This window comes from Hylobates moloch, unplaced genomic scaffold, assembly GCF_009828535.3.
Source record: "Hylobates moloch isolate HMO894 unplaced genomic scaffold, HMol_V3 SCAFFOLD_12, whole genome shotgun sequence".
NCBI lineage: Eukaryota > Metazoa > Chordata > Mammalia > Primates > Hylobatidae > Hylobates > Hylobates moloch.
The window spans coordinates 36,381,652-36,392,258 of record NW_026652287.1 but is presented as its reverse complement, the minus strand read 5'-3'; the positions used below and the strand labels follow the sequence as shown (position 1 = coordinate 36,392,258).

Below are 10,607 nucleotides of genomic sequence, written 5' to 3'. Positions count from 1 at the left end.
TCCAGAGTGCGGATTGAGAAGCCTTTATTATGGGAGGAACGGGGTGTCTGAGGGCTCTGGGAGTCGGGATGGACTCGGAAGTCTGCGGGGAGGGTCTTCAGAGGAAGAGGAGGCCTGGGAGTTGGGGGTGGTCACAGGTCCAGGGGTGGTCCTTGGGACCCCCACAGTCAGAGATGCTGCGGCGGCAGGGCCCACAGTGACAGCTGAGAGCCACAGGGAAGGAGACCACGGGGTCCACACCGGGCGGGCAGCCAGGGAGCCGGATGGACTCAAAGCGCACCTCGCGGTAGGTGCACACCACCTGAGGCAGGGGCGGCAGGGCCGCCTGCAGCACCCGCATCTGGAGGCCGTGTGAGTTGGGGAATGAGCATGTGCCTGGGGCCAGCGCCTCAGCTGAGCTCCCAAGCTGCCCCCACAGGTCCTGGACTCAGGTGTCCAGGAAGCCCTCTGTTCCTGCCCTCCCACACCCTATTCCCCAACCGCAGGCCAGAAAGGCAGACCACCTTTCCTCCCCCGCTGCCTCTGTGGGTCTGGCCCTGAGGTGGCAGCATCTGCCCCTGGCCCCAGGCAGCTCACCATGGTGGCGCAGTAGCCGGCACAGATGGTGGTGTTGACGGTGATGCACACGGGGCAGCCCTCCTTCTCCACAGCCAGGGTGGCATTGATGGGGCGGCACCGTGGCCGAAGCGGCTCCCTGGATGCCCATGCCCCGCCCATGCTCAGCAGCAGCAACAGCAGCAGCCCCTGGGACAAGGACACTGGTTCACCCGGGTCGGAGACCGGAGCCCTGAGCCCTGGCCTTCCCGTCCCCCGGGGTACACCACCCACAAAGACCCAGAGACCCTTCCTGGCATCTCCTATTCGGGACCCACCACCCCGACACCTGCCTTTCAGAGCCCACCCCACAGCCCAGAGGACCTGAGATACCCCAACATTTCAGATCCCAACCCTCGGGAACTGCCCCACCTGAAGCTTACTGGGGATCATGTCCCTCCAGAAAGAGGCCTCCTTCCACAGCTCACATGGGTCTGCCCCTTCTCATGCCAGTGATGGCCTGGAAGGAGGTGGAAGGTGCCCAGGGGCCTGCAGTCTTACCTGGAGCATCTCCATCCTTGATGCTTCCCCTGCCTCGTGTACCTGGCTTTATACCTCGGGGTTGTGGAGGCGGCAAGGCCACCAGGAGGTGGTAGGATGCTGGGGTAACCTGGACACTAATCCCCCCGGGGGCGAGAGGTGCACACGGCCAGGGAGGCTCAGGAGTGGCTCAGCGGAGCGCCCCAGCCCTCTCCCCTCAGTGGTCTATAGCCAGGGATGAGGCAGAGATCAGGGTGAAGTGACCTCAGAGACTCAGTCGTCGAGTGCTAGGGAGTAGTCGAGGCTGGAGGCACAGGGAGTAGGGTGTAGGAAGGCCTGTCTCTGCCTATCGTGGGGTCTTGGGAACCAGGAGGTGGCCGTGACCCGAGAAAGGTGCTGGACTGAAGCCTCAACCCTCCTCCACTTGAGCCATTCCTGTGCCACAGTCCAACCTCCCAGGAGGGGCGCTGCTTCGGACTTAGCTTCTGCCCAATGAGAGAGGGTCTCCCCGTGACTGAGCTGCCAGGGAAGCCACTTGACCCAGATGCCCCCAACGAGGGATTCAGCCCGAATCCCACCTCTCCCTTAGGGACCTCCGCCCATCCTACCCTCAAGCCAGAATGTCCGGAGCAGTCCCCGGAAATGTCTGTGGTTCAGGTGATTTAACTCATTATTTAATACGCCTGCAGGGTACGTGTCTTGACCCCGGGGCCACAGCCTCCAAGGACGTTATCTGGACTTAGTCCCCTCTCCGCGATGCCGCAGCTGAGTGGGTGTCTGGGCTAGTCCCGCCCCCACATTGCCAATAGACGTAATGAGTGCGACTCAGGCTGGGTCCGGACCCCTCCTAGTAAGCGGAGGTCCCGAGCTCCGCTCGGCCGCGCGGCCCTGGGGGCGGGTCTGGGGTAGGGTTGGCCCGGCCGGCTCACACCAGCTCCGGCTTCAAGCTGCCGTAGCTGGAGTTCTCGGTACTGTAGGCTTTCGGCACGCTGTGGATGCCCCGCAGAGGCTTCCAGTGCAGGCCGCCCCAGGGCGCCTCCAGCGGGCAGAAGCGGTCGAGCCGCCGGAGCGGGTGCAGCAGGGGGCTGTAGGACTCCTGAGCCAGAGACAGGGCTCCCCGGTGCGGAATGGCCGAGGTCACTGGGCTGAGGCGTGGCACGCGGACCTGCGGTGGTCGGGGCGGCCGGGAGGAGGGCGGACAGGGCGGCCGCTGCGGGCCGTGGCCCCAGACCTGGGGCGTCTCTTCGAAGCTCCAGTAGGTCAGGTAGTCCTTGCGGGGGTATCCGGACAGCTCCGTCCTGTGGGAGCAGGGCAGGATGGTGAGGATACAGCTGGATCCTTGGGGACGAGGTTCAGACCTCGGGATCTAAGGAGTCTGCACACTCAAACTCCTGCATTTCCAGGAGAGCACCCACTTAGGAAGGACGCGACCGGGCACGCGTAGCCTGCGTTCCTGGGTCCCCGAGGTACTTAACGTCCTGGAAACTGAGCTTTCGCATCCTAGGGAAGGAAACGGGGGCTTTCGCTTCCGTGCGAAAGAGTATCTGGGGGCTGAAGTACAGAAGGAGGCCCTGCCCTCAGATCCAGAATCCCCCGGAGCCGCTGTGCAGGCTTCCTGTCCCTACCGCGGTTCCTAAGAGTTGACACTAAGGACTCCTGGGTGCTAAAAGCGGGAGGGGCTGGGGCCTGAACTGTGGTTGTTGCTGCTACAGGAGTCGAGGCTGAGACCACCGGTCAGAGAATGGGAGCCAGCCCAGGGGCTCGGCGTGCACCGGCCAAGGCGGGGGCTGTGCAGGAGGCGGTGCCGAGCGAGAGCCCGGCTTACTTGGGATAGAACCGAAAGTCCCGCGCTGAGGTGGTTAGATAGAGCTGTCGGCGGTCCAGGACGCCGTGGTCGGATACTGTGAAAGGCCGGCCAGACAGCGCGGGGTTCTTCGTGCAGGAGATTAGAGCCTGAGCAAGATTGGGGGAGGAGGCATACCCAAGACATAGATTTCATACCCCATCCCAAGCCCTGGGTCCCGAGTTCAGAATCCGTCTCCTTCGGCCTCGACAGCCATGACGGCCACGGCCCTCGCACCCTGCCCCAGAGTCAGAGCCCTTCCTGCCACCCACGCCAGGGAACTTGAGCTTCCTTCCTCATACCCGAACCCTTCCCAGCCTCACCTCCCTAAATCCAAGCCTTCCTGCTGGTCAAGGAACTCAAATCCAGGCTCCCAGCCACCAAAAACAACCTCCCTGGTTCCGCTCCCGGTCTTAAACCGTCTTGGTGTGGCCACTGGAAGTGAGCTGCATCTTGGGCAACAACTCCACGTTACTTCTCCCAACTCCCACCTGACCCCGTCCCGGAATACTCTAGTCTCGTCCCCACCCACAGCCCGCCGTCTAGCTCCACAGCAGCTTAGGAGCCCTGAAGGCAAGTTTCCAGCCCCTGGTCCTTCTGGCCTGGCCTGGATGCCCAGCCCCCCCCCCCCCCCAACCTCCCGATCCCGCCCCAGACCCTTTAGCAGCCACGCCCCAAAGCCGTGATTCCTTCTGGCCCCGCCCAGGGCTCCCGGAGCTCCGCCCTGTCTCGCCAGCGCCGGCTTCCACCCAGCCACCTGGGAAGGCCCCCCGCGGCGGTGGTCTGCGAGTTGTGGGGGCTGGGGCCCGGAGTATTCCGGGGCGCGCGGGTCCCCGCTGGGAAAGCCAGTGTACTGCGCCCTCGTCTCGCTGCTCTGGTACTTTGTGGTCAGTGGGAGGCGCCAGCCGCGGTGTCTGAGCTGCGGAAAGGCGACCCAGAGACTCATGTGAAGGAGCAGGGGACTCAAATGCAGTCCCCCGCCCTGTCCCCTGCGGACTCCGGCACTCCCCAAATCTTACCTTTTCTCCTGAATCCTTGATCCCCACAGTCCGCGTGGGGTCTGCAGGCTCTGGGGCTCTGGGCTGGGCGCAGGGCCCGCCATGGGTCTTGGGCACGTAGGCCGAGCCAGAGGTTGTCTCCCATCTGCTGAGGACCTCGTCGAAAGCTCAGATGCGAGAATCCTGCTTTGCAGTCGGAGGTAAAGGGTCCGCGACCGTGGACTGGAGAGAAGGCGCTGCACATCAGCCTTAAAGACTCAGGAGTCCGTATCACCCCCCACCCCAAACTCTGACCTCCTCCGGTTGGCCCCCAGCCCTTTCCTCTGCAGTCCCTGGCATCCAGATTCCCTGGCGCCTTCTCTCTCAGACCCAGAACTCCAGGACCCTCCTGCTTCAGAGAGGAGTCCACGCTCCCAATCCCCTTTTCGCAGCCCCCATCTTTCTGGGTCCCCAGGCCCCGCAAGGCTTCAGCCTAGGGTCTGCCCACTTGCACCGTGGGCGGGGGGAAGGGTACGGGTGGGATGATGCCATGGGTAAGGTAGCTGCTGGTGAGATTCCCGTTGGGCCAGGATTCAGGCATCTGGGTTGCAGAGATGGAAGACCACGGGGGGCCACAGCGCAGAGCCAGGGTGCCACTGGCCATGGTTCCACCCCCTCCCTGTAGCCAAGCAGGAGCTGGTTTGTTGGTGTTGCCCCAGGTAACAGAACCCGCCCACCCCAATCCAGCCAGTGAAAGGCCTGCAGGCACATGGATGGATGGAGTGATTAAGAGACCCAGAGACAGAGGGACAGGGACTCCAAGAGGGGCACAGAGAAACACGGAGTGGGGGATGGAGAGTCAGAAAGAGGCGGGCAGAAGGGGACGGAGAAGTTCAGGATTTCAGAGACCCAGGGGGTGGGGGAGACAGAGACCCAGAAAGAAGGACAGAAACCTGGAGGTGTCAGAGATCCAGAGACCCCTGCACTGCACCCAGCACCTCAGGACATCCATGAGAAACACACCCCTTTGCTCCAGGGTCCAGAACCTCCTAGCTGCTTCCTCCCTCTGCCAGGCCTGCCCACCTCGGGGTAACGATTTCCAGCCATCCCTGGGGCTCCCCAACCCTTCCCGCATGTGCTGAAGAATTCAGTGCCAGTGTCAGCTGTCCTGCCTGCCTTTGATTTGGTTGAAAACTTCCACCTGGGTAGGCTGGGTGGGGAAAGAGAAAGGGACCTAGAGAGAAGTGCACAGGGACATAGCGAAAAAGATGGGCTCTGATGAGTGAGGAATAAATACAAGAAAGGGGAGAGACAGGGAGGAAGAAAAAGACCACGATGGAAAGGGAGCTATTAGTACTACCCAGAGGCGAGAGACACTGGAAGTTAGAGACAGAGATGAAGGTGGCAAAAAAGACCAAAGTCACAGATGGAAAACAAGGAGATGTAGGAACTGAGGCAGCCATGCCCCACCCTGCCCAGGAGCCTGGTCTGTATAGATGGGGGGAGAAGTTGCCTATGTCCTTTGCTCAAAGCTGGACCTGAGAGAGAGAGAGTTGGCGGGGCTATGGGTAACACGTGAAGGGCTACTGTGAAGGCCTGTGGTCTGTCCCTGGCTTCGCTTGTCACTTCTTCACTATAAACAGCTTTTGGTCACCGGGCGCAGTGGCTCATGCTCGTAATCCCAGCACTTTGGGAGGCCGAGGCATGCGGATCACTTGCGGTCAGGAGTTTGAGACCAGCCTTGCCAACATGGCGAAATGCTGTCTCTACCAAAACATACAAAAAGTAGCCAGGCATGGTGGCGAACACCTGTAATCCCAACTAAGGCAGGAGAATCACTTCAACCCGGGAGGTGAAGGCTGCAGTGAGCTCAGATTGCACCACTGCACTCCAGCCTGGGCGACAGAGCGAGACTCCATCTCAAAAAAAAAAAAAAGCTTTTGGTCAAGGCCTCGACTCCTCCTCAACCCCCATTATCTCATCCTACCAGCCCATTCTTCAGACAAGGAAAACTGAGGCTACTTTCTGCAGCCAGGCCCAGGATCCCACTTACCCCTCCTCCCCCATTCAGGCTTCTGGGGCCTTTCTGTTGGATTTTGCTGGCCCTACTCAAGGGCTCTCAATGGACAGTGACCCCCTGATCCTAGCCAGGGGGCCGGTGAGTTACTCAGAAACTCATGCCCCACTCAAGCTGGACACATTTTTTTTTTTTTTTTTTGAGATGGAGTTTGGCTCTTTTTGCCAAGGCTGGAGTACAATGACATGGTCTTGGCTCACTGCAACCTCTGCCTCCTGGGTTCAAGCAATTCTCCTACCTCACCCTTCAGAGTAGCGTGGATTACAGGCATCCGCCACCACGCCCAGCTAATTTCTTTCTATAATTTTAGCAGAGACAGGGTTTCACTATGTTGGCCAGGCTGGTCTCGAACTCCCGACCTCAGGTGATTCGCCCACCTCGGCCTCCCAAAGTGCTGGGATTACAGGCATGAGCCATCGCACCTGGCCATCAAGCTGGAAAATTTTAAGGTCTGTTTCTTTCCCAGTGTAGAGTAAAGGTTGGCACAGGGAAGAGGGCTAGAAACCTGATTGCAGCTCCCCACCCAGGGCTGAACTCTCCAGCATCCTGATCACTTCTCATTCAACCTTGCTTGTACTCCCCCTGTGATCGGTAGCTTATTACCTCAAAACAGAATATTCTAAGTCAACCTTTGCCCCCTCTTACCAAGTAAGATTTCCCATTTGAACCCCAGCTCCCAGATACTTAAAGGCCTTCTGTGGGCCACATTCTCAAGGTCCCCTGGCCATCTGCTTGCCTGTTCCAGTTTATCTCCTCCCCCACCCACATCGTGAAATATCACCTCCCACTCCCCAGGATGAGCAAGGTGGTGTCCTCTGAGACTGAGTAGTCAGCAACTTAACGCCAAGGGCCACCAATGATCAAATCCATGAGTTGATCTGAGGAGTTATGCATTAGGGCTAAGAAACAGTAAACACTCAGTAAATAGTGGCTATTATTATTATATCATCATCATTATTACCCTCAAGTTCCCCCAGGAGAACTCCTATTCAACCTCCAAAACCCCATGTGGTTTCACCCATCCTGCAGAGATTGAGCTCAAAATCAGAGAATTGTGATTTTGTGATTATTTGATGAGTTCCCAAACTAGGGTCCTTAGATCAGCTGGGCCATCCCTGAGGTCTCTCAGCATCCAGTTCTGTTATTTTTCTGGGCATGGGTCTCAGGCCCGGCCAGTCCGGCTGAGGAGTGTGCAGACGCAGGCAGTGTCAATTCGAATCCATCGCCAGCCCACACGGCCCTGGGCATCAGCGGTCAATGCCCGCACATAGGACTGCTTGGCCTTGCACTCAGATACCCAGTGCCTCCTGTCCACTCCCCGGCAGCCCCCTCCACCTGCCCCCGGGCCACCTTCCTCAGCGTTATCAGCCTTGCAGCGGGTTTCAAAGAAGTACTGGCGGAGGGGACTGCCGCCAGCTGCAGGCACCTCGCCCAACACCTCCACCTCGCGCCCACGCAAGTCCACAGCGGTCCGGCGGTCTGTCACCCAGCCACTGACTGCATCGCACACAGCCAGCTCACCCCGACGACTCGCTGGTGCGGTTTCGCTCACCCCACGCCGGCTGCGGTTGGCCGGGGCACCTGCTGACTCCCGAAAGGCCCCGGCCTCCAGCAGGAAGAGCAGAGGGGGCCCAGAAGGGGCACCCCTAGACAGGACTACTCGGGGGGACAGAAGGTCCCACTCAGGGGCCAGAAAAGGGGGCAACGTTGAGGGTGGGAGTTGGGACTCAGTTGGCACACTGGGGAGGAGGAAAAGGAGGAGGATGGGGAGGGAGCATGAGGGGAGAGGGAGCATCTCTCGGAGCACCTGGAGACAGAGAGAGGGAGGCTGGGATTAGAGAAGGGGGTAAAAACTTCAGTGGGGACAGAAGTTTGGAACCCCAGGGGAGGCTTGCCTGCCAGGATTGTGGGGAAGCCCTTGTTCTAGAAGTTTGGGGGACCCTATATCTAGGGCTTGTGTAATGCCCAACTTGTAGATTAATAATAAATATTCAACTACTACAGGCCAGGCACTGTGGCTCACACCTCTAATCCTAGCACTTTGGGAGGCTGAGGCGGGTGGATAACTTGAGGTCAGGAGTTCGAGAGCAGCCTGGTCAACATGGTGAAACCTCTCTCTACTAAAAATACCAAAATTAGCCGGGCATGGTGCTGCACGCCTGTAATCCCAGCTACTCAGTAGGCTGAGGCAGGAGAATAATTTGAACCTGGGAGGCGGAGGTTGCAGTTAGCAGAGAGCGCACCACTGCCCTGCCGCCTGGGCGACAGAGTGAGACTCTGTCTCAAAAGTAAAAATAAGGCCAGGCACGGTGGCTCATGCCTGTAATCCCAGCACTTTGGGAGGCCGAGGTGGGCGGCTCACCTGAGGTGAGGAGTTCCAGACCAGCCTGGTCAACATGGTGAAACCCCTTCTCTACTAAAAATACAGAATTACCTGGGTATGGTGGCGCATGTCTGTAATCCCAGTTACTTGGGAGGCTGAGGCAGGAGAATCACTTGAACCCAGGAGGTGGAGGTCGTGGTGAGCTGAGATTGCGCCATTGCACTCCAGCCTGGGCAACAAGAGCGAAACTCCATCTTAAAAAACAATAATAAAATAAAAATAAAAATAATTCAACTACTATTACTTAATAGTAACAGATGTTGAAATACAGGCTCAGAAAAGTTAATGATTTGTGCCCGGTCACACAGCCAGCAAATGGCAGAGATGGGACTTCACCTCTGGGCAACTGCACTCTGCCATCCTTCCTGTGCAACTTTGAGGAACCAACAGTCTTGCATCTTGGAGGATGCTCCAAACAATTTTTTTTTTTTGAGACAGAGTCTCACTCTGTTGGCCAGGCTGGAGTACAATGGCACAATCCCGGCTCACTGCAATGTCTGCCTCCTGGGTTCAGGTGATTCTCCTGCCTCAGCCTTCTGAGTAGGTGGGATTACAAGCACCTGCCAATGTGCCCAGCTAATTTTTGTGTTTTTAATAGAAATGAGGTGTCACCATGTTGGCCAGACTGGTCTTGAACTCCCAACCTCAAGCAATAGTCCTGTCCTGGTCTCCCAAAGTGCTGGGATTACAGGCATAAGCCACCGTGCCTGGTCCCAAACTGGTCTCCAGCCCAGGCTGGAGTGCAGTGGTGTGATCTCTGCTCACTGCAACCTCTGCCTCCCGGGTTCAGGCCATTCTGCCTCAGACTGCCGAGTAGCTGGGACTACAGGCGCCCGCCACTACGCCCGACTAATTTTTTGTATTTTTAGTAGAGACGGGGTTTCACCGCGTTAGCCAGGATGGTCTCGATCTCCTGACCTTGTGATCCGCCCGCCTCGGCCTCCCAAAGTGCTGGGATTACAGGCGTGAGCCACCGCGCCCGGCCACAGATTGTTTTAAGATCAGGTCTCGCTGTGTTTCCCCGCTGGACTTGAACTCCTGGGCTCAGGCAGTCCTCCTGCTGTGGCTCCTAAGTAGCTGGGACTACAGACTCAAGTCACCACGCCTGGCCACATTCCACAATTTAGAGAAAGGTCACAACCTGGAATCCTAGGGAGACCCCCGTTCACCTCAAAACTGCCACTAAGGAGGTAAAACCCTGCCCCTCTGAGGCAGGCTTCAGTTTCCCGGTGTGTGAAATTGACCTGGCGCTGGGAGAGGCTGGTGGAGGCGTGGATTTTGCAGTTTCTTTACAACGTTCTGGAAGCCTGTGGTTCTGGGAAAGGGTGGCGTGGAGAACAGTGGGACACAGTCAGTAGTTACCAGACCTGTCAGCACCTCCTCCACCTCGGAGCTCTGGGGCTGGGAGGCCCCAGGCTTTGGGGGGCCCCTGTGGAGGACACAGGTGGCCCCCTCCTTCCTGACATCTCAGGAGAGGGAGGGGGCAACCACCTAGGGGAAGAAAAGAATAGACAGGTTATAGAGGCAGGTGAGGAAGGGGCCAAATGCCTGAACAACCTCTTCCCAGAGTTCCTCTTCAAGTGCAGGGTACCCAAGAGTCAAGGCCCAGTCGCCTTTCCAGAGGCCCCTTTTCTACCCAGGTGATGGCTCCTGGCTAGGAGGGGAGGCAGATGGATGGAGGGGATGGGGGAGGAGGGGAAGGGAGAGGCAGTGGAAGAAGGAGGCTGGAAGAGATGACATCCCCCTCGGTCCATTCATCTCCCAGATGGAGCGGAACTGGCCACCTGGGTCCCTGAGGGCCCACACTCAAGAAGCCCTGGTTCCCCAAGCTGCTTCCTGGAATGTTCCCTCCTCACAGGACAGGCCAGGGCCCGCCCAAGACTTCTGCACATACCTGGAGTGGCTGCCTGCTCCAGGTATGTACCTGGCTCCTCGGTACAGGAAAGGGGAAGGGTGGAGAGTGAAAGGAGCCCCGGCTGACCCAACCAGGACCGCCTTCTCCCTCAGACCGAGTAGTGCAGACCCCAGGGCCTCCACCTTCAGACTCAGGAGTTCAGATCCCCAGAGCCCTCCTCTCTCAGAACCAGGAGGAGTCCAGGCCCCCAGCGCCCTCCTCTCTCAGACCCAGAAATCCAGGCCCCCAGCGCCCTTCTCCCTGAGACCCAGGAGGAGTCCAGGCCCAGGCCCCCAGCGCCCTTCTCCCTCAGACCCAGGAATCCAGGCCCCCAGTGCCCTCCTCCCTCAGACCCAGGA

General features: G+C 58.8%; 3 protein-coding genes across 3 annotated transcripts in view; all 3 read right to left on the bottom strand.

Annotated features, from left to right (window-relative positions):
* Positions 1–7: 7 nt before the first annotated feature.
* LHB (luteinizing hormone subunit beta) lies at positions 8–2,330 on the bottom strand. The gene is made up of 4 exons (XM_058425613.1): positions 2,306–2,330; positions 967–1,054; positions 577–744; positions 8–340 (listed from the first exon to the last, which is right to left on the bottom strand). Exons 2-4 carry the CDS (start codon positions 985–987, stop codon positions 98–100), a joined length of 432 nt encoding a protein of 143 aa, XP_058281596.1. The 5' UTR covers positions 988–1,054; positions 2,306–2,330; the 3' UTR covers positions 8–97.
* On the bottom strand, positions 1,981–4,558 carry SAXO3 (stabilizer of axonemal microtubules 3). Its single transcript, XM_058425610.1, is given in 5 exon segments — positions 1,981–2,372; positions 2,900–3,027; positions 3,675–3,836; positions 3,937–4,137; positions 4,403–4,558. Coding segments are annotated over 5 exon segments (1,020 nt in total). The 3' UTR covers positions 1,981–1,999.
* A 2,338-nt stretch (positions 4,559–6,896) lies between these two features.
* Positions 6,897–10,607, bottom strand: part of NTF4 (neurotrophin 4) — a 26,077-nt gene continuing 22,366 nt past the window's right edge. The window contains exons 2-3 of the mRNA XM_032169228.2: positions 9,722–9,845; positions 6,897–7,778 (exon numbers count right to left, since the gene is read on the bottom strand). Coding sequence (XP_032025119.1) covers positions 7,134–7,766 — 633 coding nt within the window. The 5' untranslated portion in view covers positions 7,767–7,778; positions 9,722–9,845 and the 3' untranslated portion in view covers positions 6,897–7,133. The remainder of the gene's footprint in view (positions 7,779–9,721; positions 9,846–10,607) is intronic.